Source organism: Staurois parvus, unplaced genomic scaffold (genome assembly GCF_062004578.1).
Source record: "Staurois parvus isolate SC_StPar_1 unplaced genomic scaffold, SC_StPar_1.0 ptg000500l, whole genome shotgun sequence".
NCBI lineage: Eukaryota > Metazoa > Chordata > Amphibia > Anura > Ranidae > Staurois > Staurois parvus.
In genome coordinates this window covers 1,074,105-1,096,910 of record NW_028318296.1, presented here as the reverse complement: position 1 = coordinate 1,096,910, position 22,806 = coordinate 1,074,105, and the positions used below count along the sequence as shown (strand labels likewise).

Here is a 22,806-nt window from a genome sequence, read left to right as displayed (position 1 = left end):
GCGATTAGTCTTCACTCGGTTGGGAGTATATCTAATTTATTTTTAATATGTTTGTATCTGGGATAATGCGCAAGGCTGGTGCGCTTTTTTTAAATTTTCTTTGTAGTTGCCTCTGGACTTCCCCCGTCGTATACGAAAGCAGCAAGGCTTGGCCTACCCCCTGGAATTTCATCTGGGTTCCACCGGAAATATCTGTTTCCAGTTTCCCACACCCATGCGCAGGAGCTTTTGATATTATCATTTATATCTGCCTGGGTTCAGCTTCAAAAGTAGTTAATAAACAGGTTTTTTTCTTTTCCCTGAGATATATTCAGCCCTCTCGAGTCTTGTTATCTGCAAGGCAAAAATACTGGTTCCTTAAACCCTTGCTCTCTGGAAGGTTTTACCCCCTTCCTGCCCAAGTCATTTTTTGATATTCAATAAAACATATCCAATAAAAAATATATTCATTAATTTAGGCCAAAATGTACTATGCTACATATTTTTGGTAAAAAAATTCCAATAAGTGTATATTATTTGTTTGCATGAAAGTTATAGCATCTACAAACTATGTTTATATATATATGGAATTTTTTTTTATACTAGTAATGGCGGCAATCAGTGACTTGTGGCGGAATAGTATGGCCGGCAATCAGATGCTAACTGACACTTTGTGGGAACTGAGTGCCACTGACATCTCCAGTTACACTAATACAGTGATCAGTTTTAATAATATACACTGACACAGTACAGTACAAATGACACTAGCTGAGAAGGGGTTAACATCTTAACTGCCTAACAGTGCTGGGTGCATTCACTGTTCTTACTAAGCTATGTGTAATTTTTTATGTTTACAATCACAGAGCTCTGTGCTGTCATCTGCTTCACCGATCGGAAATCAATCATTGGCCTGATCCCACTGATCGGCTTGTGCTGTAACTAACCACAGCAGAGCCCGGGTGGGGGCATGGGCAATCCCTCCCCCCACACCTGAAAGAGCTAGATCATGTATCAGATATGTGATCCAGAACAGAGAGGCCGCTTTGATGCCATACTTTTAAGTGAGGGGATCAGTAAGTGGTAAATAGTCAGGTTTTCATGTAATCAATCACTAAACACAGTCCCACAGACTGTACTCTGGCCTTTATCGTATAACTGAAGGAAAGGTGGTTTGGAGAGGGCACATCATGAACCAGTACTGCGTTTTCAAGAATTCAAGTCACTCTCAAGTTCATGACCTCAAGTAGAGACAAGCTGATCTGCATTTAGAAAAGGGTTCCGCGTTCTTCAAAAAAATTCAGATGCCGAACCTGAACTCCATTGCGATCAAACACAGCCGACTGTTAAATTAAAACTGCCCATATTCTTGACTAATAGGGAAGGGGTGTCCAAAATAGAATGAGGGTGAGTACTGCTCTGGGTAACCTGTGCCAAGGGCAACTTTTAAAAAAATTCTATTCAGTCAGGAGCAGTGATTTATTATTGGTTTTCCATTCATGACTGCTTGTTGTGAAGCTGTGATTGACCCACAGCTATCACATGGTACCTGACACCCTGTACCATGTGAATAGCTATAGCCAATCACAGTATGTCAACAGAAAGCAAGCTGTCATGATTAGAAAGCCATTCATCACAGTTAACTATTGCTTATAACAGCGATGATCAATGTTATAAGTAATAACAGTGTAGCACAGTGTCACTATGGTATCACATGTGAGAAAAAAAAAAGGAATAAATAAATACTTATTTTTTTACATACTGTCACTATCCAGTATCCACCAGTTAAATGATGTACATCAGGATTGATCAATTTTTAAATATATATATATATATATATACACCACAGTTTGTGGACTCTATACTTTTCACACAAACTAAATATACTTATTTGGGTTATTTTTACCAAAGAAATGTAGTAAAATACATTTGGCTTAAATTTACAAAACAAAGAATGATTTATTTTAAAACAGAAAAAAAATAAATGACTACTTTTTTTATATACTGTCACTATCCAGTATCCCTGATCACCAGTTAAATGATGACCCTGTACTGCAGTGGTAACAGTATGTAAAGAGATTGCGAAAAAAATAACAAAACAATTTTTATTTGATGTCTTCAGTTTCACAAATATTGTGACAAAAAATTACAACTTCAAAAAACTTGCCATGCTTCTTAAAAAAACACACTGGACTGTCTGCTTTCCAAAAAGGGGTTATTCAGGGGATATTTGTACTGTCCCGGTGCGTTAAGGGCCTCAAGAAAGAGATAGGCCATCAGTACATCAGGATTGATCAATTTTCAAATTATATATATACACCATAGCTTTTGGACTCTAACTTTCAGACAGACTAAACACTTATTTGGGTTACTATTACCAAAGAAATGTAGTAAAATACATTGTGGCTTAATTTTACAAAATAAAGATGATTTAATTGCAACATTTCTAAAACAGAAACTAAAAAACTTTTTTTTTCAAAGTTTTCAGTATTTTTTAATATAGCAATAAATAAAAATCCATGTGGTTATTAAATACCACCAAAATAAAGCTATATTCGTGTGAACAAAAATTATATCAATTTCATTTTGATACAGTGCTGCACGACCAAGCAATTGCCATTTAAATTAGTACAGTGCTGAAGAGCAAAAAAGACCCTGGTCTTCAAGGGGGTAAAACATTCTGATGGTCAGGTGGTTAATCCTGCCTGTAAATGGACATAAAGTATCTCTGTGATGCACAGAAAATGCTGCAGCAGCATTGACAACGGAAGTATTTAAAATTTTCGGCATGACATGTTGATCCTGGCTTTGTTATAAAAATAAAAAAAACAACATACAGACCCCTCCAAAGGTTTGCTGTGCATTTTGGGGGACCTTTGGAGAGATTTGTGTTCTTTTTTAAGCTGGCAATGAATGCCATTTGTCAGAAATTTAAACTGTACAATTGTTTTCTTTGTAAAGGTTACTTTGCTGTATAACAAAAATTTGCAGAGTCCCCCCAAAACACATACCAGACCCTTTGAGTCTGCTGCCAAATTTAAGGAGGACTCCACAATATAAAATGCATGAGGTTCCTTTGAAAAACCATACCAGACCCTTAATCTGAGCATACAGCCTAGCTAGCCAGGGAAGGGAGGGATGAGCAATACCTCTCTATCTTGAACCATACCAGGCCACATACTCTCAAAATGGGGGTGCCCCCGGCAATGAGCTTAGACTTTTCAACTTATATTTACCCCATGTCACAGTGAGAACATCCTCCAGGCTGCTGTGGTCCACATGACAGGAGTAAGTGTCTCCCTCCTTGGTTGGCACTTCCACACTGACTCTGATCTGATAGGTGCCATCAGGATGGGGGAGAATTGGAGTCATTTCATCTGAAGGAACATGGTCCTCCCCATTCCTCATCCACATCACATCCACAGCTCGGGGGTGAAACCCGTACACCAGGCAGTATAGTCTTGTCAGCCCATCTGACTGATGATGACCCCACACCTTCACCTCTGGACGCACTAAGAAAAGCAAAAAAAATTTTGTATATCTTTATTATACATTTCACTACACTAAGGAAACTATTATTTGATCACTTTCTACTTACCAGGGTTTTTTTTTGCATTTTCAGACACTCATTCACCATATAGTGGGTTTTTGTGGCTGAAAGGATAAGTTCACCTTTGCTCACTTTTTTTTCTCTGAATTCCAGCTCCCCTATGTACCAGTATAGCTTTCATGTACTTCTTTTGTAGAAATTCAAAAGCTTTCCATTTTTTTCTATCCACCTTTCAGTGTCTAGATGGCTCTCCAAAACATTTTTGTATTACTTCTGCCTTACTTCCTGCACAGACTTCAGGTCATGGGGCAGCATAGTGGCTAAATGGTTAGCACTTCCGCCTGGCAGTACTAGGGTTGCTGGTTCAAATCCCAACCATGGCACCACCTGCCTGGAGCTTGCATGTTCTCCCTGTGCCTGCGTGAGTTTCCTCTGGGTACTCTGGTTTCCTCCCACACTCCAAAGACATGCTGGTAGGTTAATTTGCTTCTGTATAAATTGTCCCTAGTATATGTAAGTTAGGGACCTTAGATTGTATGCCCCTTGAGGGTTAGGGACTGATGTGAATGTACAATATATATGTAAAGTGCTATGTAAATTGACGGCGCTATATAAGTACCTGAAATAAATAAAATAACACAGGAAGGAGTTAACCAGCTGACCTCATTAGCACACCCCCTGCATCATCTACCCTCCTGCCTCCCACCCACCTCCAGGTGCACAAATATTAAATTAAATGCGGTCGGTGATCACTGTTCTCACTAAATACAGACACTGATTTTTATTTTCCTACCTTAACTTTCATCTTGCATAGATCATTCATTTGACAGAATGTGCTGCGTGAACAGATAACAGCCTATGTGGATACAGCCGTAGTATTGAAAACAGGGGAATTGTGTTCTGGGTTCTGTAAAGTTCACATGCACTGTACAATCTGATTGTGCAATCTCCTTTAGAGCCACCATCAATTATGTAGTGCATGCCTGATTGGATACAAAGTGATTGGGTCCTCCTAGTCCATAGTTCTGGAAAATCTAAAGAAAATTGTACAGATTGTACAATCAGGTTGCATCGTGTATTGCCACCTTTATACACCTAATTGTGCTTTTGGTGCCATTAATTGTTAACGGCACACCAAACACTGAAGCAAACACATTTTTCAATGTAAAAAAATGAGTGCCAATCACAGCAAAATACATACAGTAGTAAAAGATGCGCAACCCACATTACGCCAAAATGTTCCATGAGCCACATGTAGCACAGCTCACTGAAATCAACGGGCTGCCCTATGCGTGTCACGGGTAAAACAAGCCAAAAAAAGCTTCCTCTATGCTAGATGTGAATGGGGCCGGAAAGTGAAATCTGTGCATTTACAAGGACAATGAGGCTCCATTTACATCTGTGTGTTTTTAAACGTATAACAAGCTGCATAGAAAATGTGCTCTTTGCCTTGCACTTCAGAAATGTGCTGCAGCAAAAATCACAGTATGAAAAGCACCACACTCCACACTTAAAAAAAGTTCTGTAGCTTCATTGGATCAATTATTGCACATACGATAGCCCCTTCAAGTGGATGAGCTGACCTATCTGTGACAAGCAAAAATTCTCCAAAACCCCCCCAAAAAAACGCATGTAGGAATGTGAGTTCTCACTTTGTAGAAATGTGTACGGGCATTGACAGCTGAGTGTCTCCATCCACTCCCTCCTATGTACAGGTGAAACTCGAAAAATTAGAATATCGTGCAAAAGTTCATTTATTTCAGTGCAGCAACTTAAAAGGTGAAACTAATATATGAGATAGACTCATTACATGCAAAGCAAGATAGTTCAAGCCGTGATTTGTCACAATTGTGATGATTATGGCTTACAGCTCATGAAAACCCCAAATCCACAATCTCAGAAAATGAGAATATTGTGAAAAGGTGCAATATTCTCGACTCAAAGTGTCCCACTCTAATCAGCTAATTAAGCCATAACACCTGCAAAGGGTTCCTGAGCCTTTAAATGGTCTCTCAGTCTGGTTCAGTAGGAATCACAATCATGGGAAAGACTGCTGACCTGACAGTTGTTCAGAAAACCATCATTGACACCCTCCATAAGGAGGGAAAGCCTCAAAAGGTAATTGCAAAAGAAGTTGGATGTTCCCAAAGTGCTGTATCAAAGCACATTAATAGAAAGCTATGTGGAAGGGAAAAGTGTGGAAGAAAAAGGTGCACAAGCAGCAGGGATGACCGCAGCCTGGAGAGGATTGTCAGGAAAAGGCCATTCAAAAGTGTTGGGGACTTTCACAAGGAGTGGACTGAGGCTGGAGTCAGTGCATCAAGAGCCACCACACACAGACGGATCCTGGACATGGGCTTCAAATGTCAAGCCGCTCCAGAACAACAAACAACATCAGAAGCGTCTTACCTGGGCTAAAGAAAAACAGACTTGGTCTGTTGCTCAGTGGTCTAAAGTCCTCTTTTCTGATGAGAGCAACTTTTGCATCTCATTTGGAAACCAAGGACCCCGAGTATGGAGGAAGAATGGAGAGGCACACACTGCAAGATGCTTGAAGTCCAGTGTGAAGTTTCCACAGTCTGTGTTGATTTGGGGAGCCATGTCATCTGCTGGTGTTGGTCCACTGTGCTTCATTAAGTCCAGGGTCAACGCAGCCATCTACCAGGAGATTTTGGAGCACTTCATGCTTTCTTCCGCAGACAAGCTTTATGGGGATGCTGACTTGGCACCTGTCCACACTGCCAAAAGCACCAAAACCTGGTTCAATGACCGTGGGATTACTGTGCTTGATTGGCCAGCAAACTCGCCTGACCTGAACCCCATAGAGAATCTATGGGGCATTGCCAAGAGAAAGATGAGAGACATGAGACCGAACAATGCAGAAGAGCTGAAGGCCGCTATTGAAGCATCCTGGCCTTCCATAACACCTCAGCAGTGCCACAGGCTGATAGCTTCCATGCCACGCCGCATTGAGGCAGTAATTGCTGCAAAAGGGGCCCAAACCAAGTACTGAGTACATATGCATGCTTATACTTTTCAGAGGTCCGATATTGTTCTATGTACAATCCTTGTTTTATTGATTGCATGGAATATTCTAATTTTCTGAGATTGTGGATTTGGGGTTTTCATGAGCTGTAAGCCATAATCATCACAATTATGACAAATCTCGGCTTGAACTATCTTGCTTTGCATGTAATGAGTCTATCTCATATATTAGTTTCATCTTTTAAGTTGCATTACTGAAATAAATGAACTTTTGCACGATATTCTAATTTTTCGAGTTTCACCTGTACTTGTATAAAAAAGGCCATACACTGTGCAATCTGATTTTCTAGAATTATGGAATAGGAGAACCCAACTATCTACCAAATCATTCTGTATCCAATCAGGCAAGCCCTTGCACTACATAGTTGATGGTAGATCTAAAGGAGATTGCACAATCAGATTGTATGTGAACTTTATAGAACCCAGGACACAATCCTCCTGTTTTCAATACTACAGCTCTATCCACATAGGCTGTTATCTGTTTACTCAGCACACTCTGCCAAATGAATGATCTATGCAAGATGAAAGTTAAGGAAAGTTAGAAAAATAAAAATCAGTGTCTGTGTACTTAATGATAACAGTGATCACTGACTGCATTTCATTTAATATTTGTGCACCTGGAAGTGAGTGGAAGGCAGGAGGGTAGATGATGCAGGGGGTGTGCTAATGAGGTCAGCTGGTCAATTCCTTCCTGTATCAATTATTTATTTCAGGTACTTATATAGCACCATCAATTTACGCAGCACTTTACATATATATTGTACATTCACATCAGTCCCACACCCTCAAGGGGTGTACAATCTAAGGTCCCTAACTCACATTCATACATACACATACTAGGGCCAATTTAGACAGGAGCCAATTCACCTACCAGCATGTCTTTGGAGTGACCTGAATGAAGTCTCTGCAGGAAAAAAGTAACGGAGAAGCTTTTAGTACAGCCATCTGGACACTGAGGTAAGGATGTGTAGAAAAATGAAAAGTTTTTGAATTTTGGCAGAAGAAGTACATTAATGCTATATTGGTACATAGGGGAGCTGGAATTTAGAAAAAAAAAGGTGAACAAAGGTGAACTTAGCCTTCAAGTTTTGCAATGCTGAGAGACACAGAGCAGCTTCCTGTTTGTTGGTGGCTCTAGAGTGATAAACATAAGACTATATTTAGTTCAGTTGAGAACCTACCACCCGGGGGTGTACCTACAGGGGTCACAATTGCGACCGGGCCCTATGAGGCCCCCTGTATGCCTGGATAGGAGAAGGGTAGAGGCAGCTGCATATAGAGGAGCTGATCTCTCCATTTTCCTCCTGCAGCTGCTGAATGCCCTGAGGAAGGAAGAGAGGAGGAGAACCCGGAATTCAGCAGCTGTGGGAGGAAAATGGAGAGATTGGATCCTCTATATGCAGCCGCTCCTCCTATCCAGCTTCTTTCTGCTGCCCCCTCTGTGCTCTCCGGCCCCGCATGCGCTCTTTCCTGCAGCACTGCTGGGTTCCCACCTCCCTTCTCCCATCGGCTGCTTCATGGGATCTGTCAGGATGGAGAGCAGGGAAGGGGTCAGTAAATGTGTTATATACCGGCCCCATTCCATTAACCACCTCTTTTGCAGAATGTTTTTCTGCTATGATGTGACAGGTGCACTTTAAGATAGGCCAGGTTGTGTTTTGCACCAACTCACCTCTCTTGTTCAGCTCAGATCCCCCCAAACTTATGTATTTTTCCAGAGCATCCGTGCAATGCTGTGTAAGATAGCCTATCACACTCTTGGCAATTATTGGGTCGCTGTTCCATCTATCAGCGCTGATCTGTGCTTCGTACATAGCCGGCTGCCATAGCAAGGACTTGTCATCTAGGTACAAGAAGTCTCTCCCATTCAGGGCATACTGGTAATGGCCTCTGAGACTGCCATCTTTGTTCCTTTTACAACCATACATAAGCTGAAGAGTGAAGAAAACTGTAGAAAACAAAGAGTGTGCAAGTTAAAGGATGTCAAAAAGTATTTAGAATTTTACTGAAAGCTGGTTGGAGTCCGCAGTGGTTAGAGATGTACATGGAGGGTTTCCATGTGCAAGATGCTTTGGGGTTGGTTTATTAAAGGCAGATAGACTGTGCACTTTGCAAATGCAGTTGCTCCAGAGCTTAGTAAATGATGTGAAGCTTCACTTTGCAAAGAAAATCCAACCACATATCAAAAAATAAAAAATAGCATTTTTTGCTTGCACATGATTGAATGATAGACGTCAGGAGAGCTTCACCTCATTCACCAAGCTCTGGGGACAATTGCTGTTCAAAGTGATACTTCCCTTGCTAAGTGAACAGTCTATTTGCATTTAGTAAACCAACCCCAAAGAAACAAAGAATTTATCCATAAAGTATCATGCCAGCCTCTGTCAGAAGATCTCTGCACACTCCCGCATGGTCATCTACATGTTTCTATGTAAACGTGAATATGTGAAGGGCATGACACTGCAGGCCTAGAAAAGGGCCTAAAGGGAAGAACTGTATAATTGATTGGGTGGCTAGCATGGGTGGCTAGACCATCTATATTGTCTCCATCTATATCTCTTCCTCTGAGGCCTACACTGGAGGATGGTACCTATTTTTTTTCTTTACAGTACACACGTGCAAACATTTAATTCAAGTGGTTGCAAAAGCTCAAGGTTTTGTACCTTCATGCATTCTATGCATGAAGGTAAAAAACCCTCCGTGTGTAGCAGCCCCCCTAATACTCACCTTAGCCCCATTGCTATTCAGCAATGTGTACGAGATACTCGTCCATGACGTGCACGAGAGTCTCTCCCTCCTCACTGGCTGAGACATCAGCGGTAGCCAATGTATCCTGCTACTGTCAATCACAGCCAGTGAGCCAATGAAGAGAGAGCGGGGACGGGGCCGAGCCATGCTCCATGTGTGGAAAGACACACAGAGCAGCAGCTGGGGAGCGAGCCTGCTCAGGTGCCCCCATAGCTGAGGCCTGGAGTGCTGAGAAGAGGAGGATCGGGAGGGAGGGGACCTGAGAAGAGGAGGATCAAAGCTGCTCTGTGCAAACCTATTGTTCAGAGCAGGTAAGTGTGTTTCTTATTGAAAAAAACAAAAAACTTTAATGCCACTTTATATTACCCCTGAGTTTTTGTGAAGAAGCCAACCATGAAATGCATCAATTCAGTTTAAATGAGTTTGTATCTATATGGGATCAAGTATCTTTTAGAACCCAAATGGGATTTTTTTATGATACATAATAATTCATATGTATTTGAGTTCTTTAAAATATAGAATATTAGAGGTTGCCCACCAGGGAAAAACGCATGCCACAATATATACTTTTTTTATTTGTTGTATTTACACCATATGAAAATGATTTTTAAAATGTTTATATATTTAATATAATACTTGCCAGAAGAATCATTGACTCTATGTTTCAGTATACTAAGGTTGTCCTTGAAAATTTTCTCCCAGCCTTGGCGATAACTTGTTTCCCTGTCCCAGTAACCTTCATCTTTGTGCTTTTTCATCCAGGAAGCCACAGGGACATCACACTTCAGATCATGGTCATATTTGTCTATCTGCTGATCATTCACGAAGCCGACAGCTTCAAATTTGAAAGGACATTTGTCTTGTTGAAATACTCCAGTGTGGTAATACATCAGACTCTGTGTTTCTGACCAAGAGAAGAGAAGAGAAACATGTTATACTGCAAGAGAGCAACTTGTATACTGCAGTAACTCATATCAACCAATCATCCTCCAGCTCCTTCAGAGCAGGGCCGTGGATAAGGGGGTTACCACCAGTACGGGGCCCAGGCCGGCAGGGGGGTCCAGGCAGCTGGGTGAATCAGATGTGGGCAGGGAGATGATCGGCAAGGTAGGGGGACAATTACAGGAACTGATCCCCTGTATGGCTCCCTCTGCAGCAGCTGAAAGCTGGCTTCTTCTCTTCTGTCCTTCCGGCTGTCTTTCAGCTGCTGCATAGAGAGCCATACAGGGGGTCGGTTCCAATAATTGCCCCCCACCCCACCCATTACCCTCCATGTACACCATATGTTTCCCCCTGCTGTCCAGGCCCCCTTGTGTGCCCCCACCCTCGCAAGGCTGCCGACTTCCCTCCTCTCCTTCCCTTTGTCAGCTGCAGGCACACAGTAGGATCCTTCAGCATGGTGAATGTGGGAAGGGTCTGGTAAATATGTCACATTTACCAACCCCTTTCCTTCCTGAATGAATTCGGTACTGATCATTCACTGTGTTCATTCATAACTGAAGCATAGTAACCTGTGTTTTTTTGTGGGGAGGGGGCCCTGTCAGGATGGTTGTATGGGGCCCCGTGGTTTCTAACAGCAGCCCTGCTCCAGAGTCATAATAAATTCTTATTAGTTGTTCCAGGTTATTGCATTTTACATGTCATCAATGATGTTTGAATTGTCTTACTGAAAAAAAATAATATGAAGAGAATGGGGTTGGTTGACTAGAGGCAAATAGACTGTTGCATGCAGCAACCGCAGTGGCTTCAGAGCTTGGTAAATGAGGGGAAGCTCTGCTGACTTCCATTATCTAATCATGTTCAAGCATAAAATGTATTTTTTTAATTTTCTTGAGATGAGATTGGGTATTCTTTGCAAAGAGAAACCTCACCTCATTTACTAATTTCTGGAACCATTGCAACATGCACAGTCTATTGGTCTTTAGTTAATCAATCCAATTGATGTATTGAAATGTCACGAAAGGCTTCAATCACAGGGTCGCTGAGGTCAATGCGTATCACAAGGGGGCAGGGTCACTCAGTGACGTCATAGGGTGGCCCCGTCCCTTAGCTTATTTAAGGGCTGTCAGATGGCGGGAGCCTTCGTTGGGTGTGGAGCTTTGTTTTTCTTCTCTTGTCAAAAACTGTTGTGTTTTCACTCTCTTTTGACACTTGTAGCACACCCCCCATGAAGGATGCTAGTAACTGGTTCCCCTATCCATATACAGCCAGGCGACAAGAATTTTTCTCCACTTTTGTCCAGACACAATGACACAGTCTCTGAGCTTGGTTTTTGTTCTTTTATTAGGGGAAATAACTTGGACATGGTAATAGGGATTATGGGATGCCCAAATTGAATGAAGCATGCACAGGGACAACTTCCTATGTACAGAGAAAGATCCTGGACTGTTCTCCTCCCTTAATACGGTCAGTCTTTAGGGATCTGTAGCAAAAAGCCCTTTATGGACTAAGAAATCTCAGGCCCCCTTTGAAGGTTAGCACAGATTGTTGTAAACTACGTATAGAAGTATCTCCTCTCCCCTGTAGAACTGCTCCCAGCTCCACATCCTGCAGACACGACCAACCCTCCTGGAAGCTCTGAACATCTCCCAGGACAAGGATAAAGGGTTAAGCACAGCACAGTCGTTTGGAAGCTTGCTACATATGGCAGGGACATAGATAAGTTTTTTCCTGGGGGGGCTCAGCCTTGGGTTCTCAAGAAATTAGGCAGCATGCCGGCCATGCTGTGCCAAATTGTGGGTGTGGCAAGTACTTCTCCTTTACTGCAGGCTATTTGCTCCACAGTCCTTGCTGGATCTCTCTGCAGGCTCCTGCCGGCATTTTCTCCCACCCTTGGGTCCCATCAATAACTTCTACATTCTCAAACTGCCCCATGCACTGTCTCCTTGCCAGTGGGGTGGGCCAAATCAAGCTGCCAATGCAGTGAATTGGAGTTCTCCTCTTGCTCTGCAGTGTTCTATCAGAAGGGCCACCATTCGAAATCATTGGGGCCCTGTATAGACTACCTTGCAGGACCTCCTCTTGGGCACCTAGAGGAGAATTATGAGGTGGCATGCGGTGGTGGCATAATTGTGCTAACAGTGGAAGGGGCTTAAAACTTAGTAAAGGAATTAGAAATATGTAATTTATAGAGTGCAGGACACATGAGAGCGTAATGCAGAAAATGCTGGGGTCAGGAATAAGTAATATACAGAGCTCAGGGGTCAGGAGATTGTAAAGTACTAAAGGCATGGTATTCTACTGGTCTTTAAAGGGACAGTGCTTGCACATAGATCATTTTGCCCTTTTAAGGCCTTTTTCACATGAGCTGGGGGCAGTACAAACAGGTGACTGTTCAACATGGCAGCTCATAGCAAAGAACTCTCTGAGGATCTGAAAAAAAGAATTGTTGCTCTACATAAAGATGGCCTAGGCTATAAGAAGATTACTAAGACCCTGAAACTGAGTTTCAGCATAGTGGCCAAGACCATACAGCGGTTTAACAGGACAGGTTCCACTCAGAACAGGCCTCGCCATGGTCCACCAAAGAAGTTGAGTGCACGTCATATCCAGAGGTTGTCTTTGGGAAATAGACATATGAGTGCTGCCAGCATTGCTGCAAAGGTTGAAGGGGTGGGGGCTCAGCCTGTCAGTGCTCAGACCATACGCCGCACACTGCATCAAATTGGTCTGCATGGCTGTCGTCCCAGAAGGAAGCCTCTTCTAAAGATGATGCACAAGAAAGCCTGCAGTTTGCTGAAGACAAGCAGACTAAGGGCATGGATTACTGGAACCATGTCCTGTGGTCTGATGACACCAAGATAAACTGATTTGGTTCAGATGGTGTCAAGCGTGTGTGGCGGCAACCAGGTGAGTACAAAGACAAGTGTGTCTTGCCTACAGTCAAGCATGATGGTGTGAGTGGCATGGGCTTTCTCAAAGAGATGTCCAGCACTCCTTTGAGCAACACATTGCGTCAGGGTTTGGTACTGTATGGATACGGCTCTCCTAGCCTGTTGGAGCGCTGCCAAGGTAGCTGGGGATGGGTTGGCGGCATGCAGTTGAGCACCTCCTTGTCCAGCAATTCTTTAAGTGCACAATTATGAATTACTCTCGTGGTCTTGATGGCTGAGATACTGTATTTTCTCTTTGTGTGACTGCCTTAAAGGAATCCCACACCTGCTGCAGGGTGGAGGAGTCTATGTTGATGGGGCAATAGGTTGTCAAGTGTGCCATAACGACAGGATCAACTGTGGGCTCCGCAACCCAACCAGGGTGAAACCTCTAGGGTTGCAAACCCCTAGTGACAGGTAAGTGTAAAACAACTAAGAGAGAGGTATGATCAGATATACCAGCTGCCAGATATAAGACCTCAGTAACCCAGGGCAAAAGGGCCCCATTGGAAAAGGCCAGATCAATTCTGGAGGAGGAATAAGATACTGCTGACCAAAAAAAACCTGTTTAACAGTGGAATGTTTCCATAGCCAGAGCTCAGTGAGCCCCACCATATCCACCCATGTGGCAAGATCTAGATCTAGCACTCTAGAAAGATTGGACATATCTAGCATGTAGTCAAGGATATTATTGAATTTGCCCATGATGAGGAGCTAGAAGGCAGTAGGGGAGCAAGTTTATCTAAAAGAGTATACAAAACAGTATTCCAAAAGGGGGGGGGGCATAAATTTTAGCCACCGCTACCTTAAAAGAGGCGATCTCCAAGACCACAGCCACATAATTCCTCTCTGGACCGGAGATTACATAGTGTACCACACAGTTTAAAGATTTATGCAATAGTACAGAGACCCCCCCCCCCCCCCCCGGCATAAGTAGAAAATGTAGCATGAAAGGTCTTTTGTATCCAGTTCTGTTTCAAAGACAGGATTCTGTTGCCCATCAGGTGGGTTTCTTGGAGGACGACCAGGTGTGGATTGTGTGTCCTCAAGTATTGTAGGAGTAGAAATCTTTTAAATTTTGAGTTCAACCCCTGGACATTTCAGGAGACAAAATGGAGATCAGTCACCATAATCCAGAGGACAGGAAAATGATAGAAAAAGTGTAGGCAGGTGTAGTGCAGGTAAAACTGGAAGCACCTCTAATTTCACAGGAAATAATAATAATACTCAAAAAAGGGATCCTCTCGAAAAAGAAAAAAGAACAAAAAAAACAAAACTAAAAACCCCAAAAAGTAAAAAAACAGCATACCTGTTTCTCCAGCCAACAAAGCAACTCGGCAAAGAAACATTATTGCCTAGAACAGGTAAAACACAGGAGCACGCGGCAAACGGCAGGGACTGGCATAACAGGGGTTGTAAAAAATAAGGGGGAGTCAAAAATCACTGTAATCCTTGAGCCAAGGCCATGTGAAAAAATGGGGGGGGGGGGGGGGGGTTAGAAAAGAAGAAAGTCTCACCGACCACATCCTTGGAGAGAAGAAAACACTAGGCACACTCGTAGATCTTCCAGTCAGGAAAGGAAATCTAGCCAGTCCACCGCAGAAGCAGGGGTATTGAAATAGTTATTGGAACCATTATATTGAACCTTGAGCTTGCTGGGGTACAACATACTGTATTGAAGATCCTTTTTCCTGAGCCTATTCCGCACGTCAACAAAGGATCTGCAACTTTTTTGCAGCTCAGGTGAAAAATCATGGAAAAGTGCAAGTCACTGTTTTTATATTTCAATATTTTTATTGAGAAATAAACATAGTAAAACAAGATGGCTAACAATAAAAGAAAAAAAAAAAAGAAAGGGCCCACCAACAAAATGGAACCAGATTCAGAATCATAAACATAATACTGGTAGGTAAAAAAAAAAAAGAAGAAATTTAGCAGATAATAGCATTACAATGCACATGAAAAAAGTCAAAGCCATCAAAATATACAAGTTTCAAAGATCAATAAACAACAATTATAGCAAAATAGACCAAAAATAACAAAGAAAAATAAAAATGTTTCAACAAATAGTAGGAAAAGAGAAAAAAAGAGGAAAAATAGAAAAAGGAGGGGGGGGGGGGGGTCAGCTGCCAGACACTCACGATACAGTAATATAAGCAATCCAAGGATCCCAAGTCCTCTCAAATCTGGACACATCATCAGAGACGATACTCGTCAGTTTATCATTAACCATTATCCAGTTCAGTTTTTGTTTCACCCTATCCAGCGGGATCAAAGATTGCTTCCAACTCCTAGCTATAGTAATGCGAGCCGCCAATAAGATATATACAATTAATTTAATCGATCTTTTGGGAACATCAGAGGGTAGTATATTAAACAAGGCTACTTCCGGCGATCTACGGATATTAATTCCTGTCACTGAGTAAAGAAAATTAAATATGCGGATCCAGAACCTACTCACGACTGGGCATTTCCACCAGACATGGAACATAGTACCCTCTTGACCACAGCGTCGGAAACAGGCAGAAGAAACGGAAGGATACATAATGGCTAGGCGAGCAGGGACCAAATACCACCGAAGTAGCGTCTTGTAATTAGATTCAACAAGATCAGTGTTAATCGAAATCTTCGATAAGGCATGGGCCGCCGTCCGCCAGGTATCCAAATCCAACGAACTATTTAAATCCCGTTCCCATAAAGTCATGTAAGACAATTTTGTTAGAGGATCAACCAACAAAGCATAAACAATGGACAAGCGACCCCGCATTACCCCACTCGCCCCACAGGAGACCTCGAGGGAAGTAAGCGCACAAGGTTCTGTGAGTAGTCTAAGTTTGCTATCAATAAAAGAGCGAAGTTGATGGTAACGAAATATCTCTCCACGAGGCTTCCCACAAAAATTCACAAAATACTGACGAGACCGAGGGCGAACCCCATCTAAATAATCACCAATACGTAGCAAACCCTTATTAATCCACCATTGGAACCCCGCGAAAGATAAACCCGGAACAAACTCAGGATTACCAAACACCGGAGCCAACGGAGTATGCGGAGAGAAAAAAGGTTTACGAGCTCGCCATCTATCCCACACTGACAATGAATAGGATAGAGTAGGACACAAAATAGGAGGGCGCAATCTATTGGGAAGCCACATGAGAGTACCAATAGCATATGGACGGCACGAAAGAGCCTCAATCCCAACCCATTGGGGGACATATCCCCTGGCCGTAGTACAAGATAGTTGTGCTATTTGGGCCGCCTGAAAATATGCGAAAAGATTAGGGAGTCCCAAACCACCATGCCTCTTCAAAGAAAACAAGGTAGATTTGTTCAGCCTAGGGCGCTTTCCCCTCCAAACAAATCTGGAGACTGCAGCCTGCAGGAAGACTAGTTCTCGTTTGGGAATCAGAATTGGTAACGTCCTAAAATAGTATAATAATCTAGGTAGGAAGGTCATTTTAATAGAATTAATTCTACCGAACCAGGAAAGAGAAAGATCCTGCCAGGCTAATAAGTCATTCTTAAGTCGCTTGAAAAGCGGGATATAGTTGGCCTGGTATAGCGTCGATACAGATTTCGTAAGAAGAATCCCCAGATAGGGGAGAGAACCAGGAGCCCACTGAAAAGCAAAGTTTTCCCGGCAGTAGCGAACCTCTGAATCGGGTAAAGAGATATTCAAAGCAACAGTTTTAGAGGAGTTGAGCGTAAGACCGGAGACCTCAGAAAAACGATGAAACAGATGGAAGAAACCAGGTAGAGACGTTCGAGGATCAGATATATACATAAGAACATCATCGGCAAATAGGGCACATTTATGAACCCTTTGACCACAGGTAACACCCGATATAGAGGAATCAGCGCGAATAGCAATCGCAAGAGGTTCCATCGCCAATGCAAAGAGCAACGGAGAAAGAGGACATCCCTGTCTAGTTCCTCGCTCTATCGAAAAAGGAACTGATTTATGTCCACGAATGGATACTTGAGCTGACGGGGTAGAATAGAGGGCCCGCAACAACGTCGTAAAATAAGGGCCAAACCCAAACCTGTCCAACGTTTTAAACAAATAATCCCAGGACAGACTGTCGAATGCCTTCTGAATATCCAGTGACAGTAGAAAAATATCCCTTTGCAACGATCCATCCCAATTGGACTGCACAGCTGACAGCAAAGCTATAGTCCGCCTAATTTGGTCCGATGTTTGTCGACCACTTATGAATCCTGATTGGTCATCATGAATGTATAAGGCCAAGAAGTTATGGAGCCGTAAGGCCAGGATTTTAGTAAGAATCTTTAAATCACAATTAATTAAAGAAATAGGCCGGTAATTGGAGACCATAGCGGCATCCTTGAAAGGCTTGGGAATGACACTAATGAATGCCTTATTTTCCTCTGGGAGAACCACACCCCCCTCCCGCAAATAATTAAAGTACAGGGCCATATGGGGTATCAGAATGTCCGGGAAAGCTTTATAGTAAGTATTAGGAAGACCATCCGGTCCCGGGGCCTTGTGAGAGGCCAGGGATTTCACCGCATTCCCAACTTCTTCACAGGAGATAGGTTGTTCCATTAGCTCCCTATGTGCCTCCTGGAGGGGGGGAAACGAGATAGACTCCAAAAAAGCCTCCAGAGAGGAAGAAGAACAGCCCCCCGTGGGCGAACTATAAAGCTGAGAGTAAAAAGACTGAAATTTGTGGAGGATCTTACCCGGGTCCTGGGATAACGAACCATTGTCCAGTCTGAGCTTGGGGAGGGCCGTCTGGGAGTGTCTAGGAGTCAGCTTGCGTGCCAACAAGGTGCCAGGTCTGTCCCTCCACGTAAAGAATTTATGATTAGACCAACGAAGTTGTTTATCCGCAGTGGTAGTAAGACATAAGTTAAGTTCCAGTCGGGCCTGGTCAAGTTTAAGTAACAAATCAGAACTGGGATGTTGCTTATGTTGAGCAACTAGGTCAATATATAACTGAGTTTTAGTAGCAAGTAGGTCAGTTCGGGCTTTTTTTAAACGAGAAGAGAGTTGAATAATATAGCCCCTGACTGAGGCCTTATGAGCTGCCCAATTAATCGCCGGGTTCGTGTCCTCTGCTTTATTAAAATCAAAAAACATTTGTAGGTGCGATGACATTTCCCGACAATGAGATGGATTACCCAAAATAGAGTCATTAAGACGCCAATGAAAAGCCGTCTTACCAAGAGTCTCGGACGAAAAGGTGATAGAAACTGGGTCGTGGTCAGACCAGGGCGTGGAAAAGATTTTAGCAGTGACAAGTTTGGGGAGTGAATATGTATGAAGAAAAATATGGTCAATGCGAGAATAACTATTATGAGCCCTGGAGTAGTGGGAGTAGTCTCGGGAAGTAGGATTAGCCTCCCTCCATGCATCAATAAGATCATAGCGATATAAAAGTTGAGCCAATTTACGGCTCCGTCTAGAAGGAGGTTGAAGCGTGGCGGTTTGGGAACGATCCAGAGTCTGATCCAATGCTAAATTAGAGTCACCAGCTAGAATAACGTCACCCTCAAATTCTCCTACCAGAGTGCTTAGCAAAGATTGGAAAAATTCAACCTGATTGGTATTGGGGGTATAATAAATTATAAAAGTGATAAGGTTTCCTCCCAAGTGGCCTTTCACCAAAAGATATCTCCCCTCCTTGTCCCGGATAATTTTAGAGTCAACAAAGGACACTCGGCGAGAAAAGCAAAGGGCCACCCCCCGCTTTTTCTCTGTGGCATTAGCAAAAAAGCAGAGAGGGTAATTTTTATGAATATAACGTGGAGAGAAGGAGGGTGGAAAATGAGTCTCCTGTAAGGCAACTATATCCGCCCCAAGGGAGTAGTATGAGCTGAAAGCCTGTATACGTTTGGATGGGGAATTGAACCCCTGAACATTATGAGAAAGGAAGCGAATTTCTCCGCTAGTGGACCGTACGGAAGACATGACAAATAATTATGGAACTAAGCATAATAAAGACCCCTCGTTCCTTAAAAGTAAGAAGATCCCTATAAGTCCCTAAATGTCGCCAGCTGACCCCCCAAAAAATCAGAAAACAACAAAAAGAAAAAAGACAGAAAAAAAAAGAAAAAAGAAAAGAGAACATTCGGATCACAAAAGTCCAAATGCCAAGTGACCGCGGTACACAAAACAGTATCAGGAAATGAATGAAACAATGTACCAGGAAATACAGAGCAATAGCCCTGCGGTGGAATAGGTCTGCCCAGAGAAACATTCCCGGGGAAGAGTCTTCCAATCAGGGAGAGCGCAAAGACACTCTCCGGCACTAACAGCAGTTAAGTCACTGTTTTTAAACCATAGGGATTGCTGTTTCCTCACCTCCACCAAGATGAGATCCTGGTCCCGGAAATTCAGGAAACTGACCAGGAAGAAGTGTGGGAGAGTCCCAGGGGTCCTGGATCCCATTGGGACTCTATGTGCCCGCTCCACCTGGTAGGCTGGGGAGACCAATTGCAGATTCAGCACTTGATTAAAAAAAATTAATTACAGTGTGATGTAATTCAGACAGGGTGCAGGCATGAGAGGAGTTGGTATCTTCAACCTCAGAAATGCAGGTTTCCGTGGTGCCCAGGTGGCCCCTAATCTTATCCAGGTCTTTCCTGATAAGCCCACAATCTAGTGCCAAATAGTTTATTTTGAACATGAGGGATAATTTATATAGTTACATAGTTAGTCTGGCTGAAAAAGACAAAAGTCCATCCAGTTCAACCAAAAAAAAAAAATTATAATCCTATACCTACAGTTGATCGAGAGGAAGGCAAAAAACTCCAGTAAAGCATGATCCAATTTGCTCCTGCGGGGAAAAATATCCTTCCTGATCCCCCAAGAGGCAATCGGATATTCCCTGGATCAACTTTACCTATAAATGTTACAATCTCCTAGATTGTAAGCTCGTAAGAGTAGGGCCCTCTTACCCCTCGTACGCTGTCTGTCTTTGTTGTACTGTGCCATGTATTGTCCCCCCCTATTGTACAGCGCTGAGCAGACCCTTTGGCGCTTTATAAACTCGATGTAATAATAATAATAATAATAATAATAATAAATGTTAGTAACCAGTTATAGTCTGTATATCTAAGAAAGAATCTAGGACTTTTATAAAACAATTTACTGAGCTGGCCAGAACCAGCTCAGTAAATTGAGGGAGTCTATTCCACATTTTCACAGCTCTCACTGTGAAGAAACCTTTCCATGTTTGGAGATTACATTTCTTTTCCTCCAGATATAAAGGGTGCCCCCCTTGTCCTCTGTGATGACCTCAGGGTGAATAACTCTATACCAAGTTCACTATATGAACCACTGATGTATTTATACATGGAGATCATATCCCCCCTTATGTATTATACATGGAGATCATATCCCCCTTATGTATTATACATGGTGATCATATCCCCCCTTATGTATTATACATGGAGATCATATCCCCCTTATGTATTATACATGGAGATCATATCCCCCCTTATGTATTATACATGGAGATCATATCCCCCTTATGTATTATACATGGAGATCATATATCCCCCCTTATGTATTCTACATGGAGATCATATCCCCCCCTTATGTATTATACATGGAGATTATATCCCCCCTTATGTATTATACATGGAGATCATATCCCCCTTATGTATTATACATGGAGATCATATCCCCCCTTATGTATTATACATGGAGATCATATCCCCCCTTATGTATTATACATGGAGATCATATATCCCCCCTTATGTATTCTACATGGAGATCATATCCCCCCCTTATGTATTATACATGGAGATCATATCCCCCTTATGTATTATACATGGAGATCATATCCCCCCTTATGTATTATACATGGAGATCATATCCCCCCTTATGTATTATACATGGTGATCATATCCTCCTTTATGTATTATACATGGTGATCATATATCCCCTTATGTATTATACATGGAGATCATATCCCCCCTTATGTATTATACATGGAGATCATACCCCCCCTTATGTATTATACATGGAGATCATATCCCCCTTATGTATTATACATGGAGATCATATCCCCCCTTATGTATTATACATAGAGATCATATCCCCCCTTATGTATTAGACATGGAGATCATATCCCCCCTTATGTATTAGACATGGAGATCATATCCCCCCTTATGTATTATACATGGAGATCATATCCCCCCTTATGTATTATACATGGAGATCATATCCCCCATATGTATTATGCAGAGGAGACTCTTCTCTCTCACACACACACCAAATATAACAGCCTTTTTCTAGGATCTCAGCAGGGTGTCTCCTTGGAGCAGTAAACCAATCATCTCCTTTTGGGGAGGGAAGTGTAGGTGGAGACTTAAGTTATGACCAGAAACTCTCATAGCTTCTATTTTGGCCCATAACTTTTTCTCGGGGAATTTAGTAGCCTGGCCACCAGTATATTAATACTCATTAATACTCATCTGTGGAATGGTTAGAGATGAAACATGTCATATCTACTTGAATGGTTCAGGAGATATAATTTTCTGCTTTTCTATATAGGCCAGCTAAGGGGTGTAACCTATCAGGAATCTAGTATCAAAGTGACCAATCAGAATATATGCCTGGTTTTTATGTAAGTCCCCCATATTCCAAGATATGAAATCATAGGGGAAAATGGATGTTGAACGTGGTGTCTAGTTTATTACTTCTCTGGAATGTCTTTGAACTCAGTGAAAGGCTTGGTTTACGCTTTTACGATATCCCAGATTGCACAGCTATCAGATAGGGGGGCACCTAGCTGGTGAGGTTTTATAGCCAGGACGCCCTCCCACTGGGTTTCGATGCCTCTTTGAACTCTGCATCAAACAGACCACATGTGACTCAACAGAGAGGGAGGGGGACAAGGAAAGAGGGAGAGAGAGAGACAATTGTACAACATGGATGGTCCTTTGCCAAAATGGAGGTTCGTATCCATCTCTGTGTGCACGCTTGCTACAGTAGGATGTGGGATATTCAGCTGAACTCCATCTGCCCTCCTGTGTCTCTTCAGCTTTCAAAGGACAGCCAGCCTTATAAGATGATCAGAGCAGATGTCTCAAAATTAAAAAAATGTATGTTAAAAAAAATAGGAAACAATTAGCTCCAAAAAAGAAATGCTTGACTCTACCCCAACCTCCAACATTCTCAGGTCGCAGGGGTGATGAGAACTTCAGCCTGCTAGAAGAGTGAGTGTGTTGTCATGGGAGTCTGAGCTCCCAGAAGTGTTGGAGGCTGGGGCAGAGGTGTTTTTTGTGGTGAACAATTTGTTTGCAAATAGATTAAGGGTCTGTTCACACTAGAATGCAATACAGGAAACCTGCGTTCCATGCGTGCTTCCCATACCGCATTCAAAGCACACTGCCCGTGCGATCTGGAGCAAGTGTCTGTGTAATGGTATTGGCACCCTACGCACAGTAGGTTTGCCTGCACCAGAGCACATTGTACACAATTACTATACAATCCGGTTGCAGTGTGTTTCCAAAAGTAGTGCAGTGCGGTGCAATTTCAGCCTATTCAAAATTAATGAGCTGAAATCGCACTGCAGAGAGCTGAATTACACAGGAACATGCACCGCATGCCTGTACAATTCCTAGTGTGAACCAGCCCCA

The 22,806-nt window shown here is 42.6% G+C and overlaps 1 protein-coding gene across 1 annotated transcript in view; it reads right to left on the bottom strand.

Moving 5' to 3' along the window:
* Positions 1-22,806, bottom strand: part of LOC149452044 (major histocompatibility complex class I-related protein 1-like) — a gene marked incomplete at its 3' end in the record, with an annotated part of 93,511 nt that overhangs the window by 2,381 nt on the left and 68,324 nt on the right. The window contains exons 9-12 of the mRNA XM_089689851.1: positions 9,960-10,223; positions 8,244-8,519; positions 7,443-7,475; positions 3,213-3,488 (exon numbers count right to left, since the gene is read on the bottom strand). Coding sequence (XP_089545977.1) covers positions 3,213-3,488; positions 7,443-7,475; positions 8,244-8,519; positions 9,960-10,223 — 849 coding nt within the window. The remainder of the gene's footprint in view (positions 1-3,212; positions 3,489-7,442; positions 7,476-8,243; positions 8,520-9,959; positions 10,224-22,806) is intronic.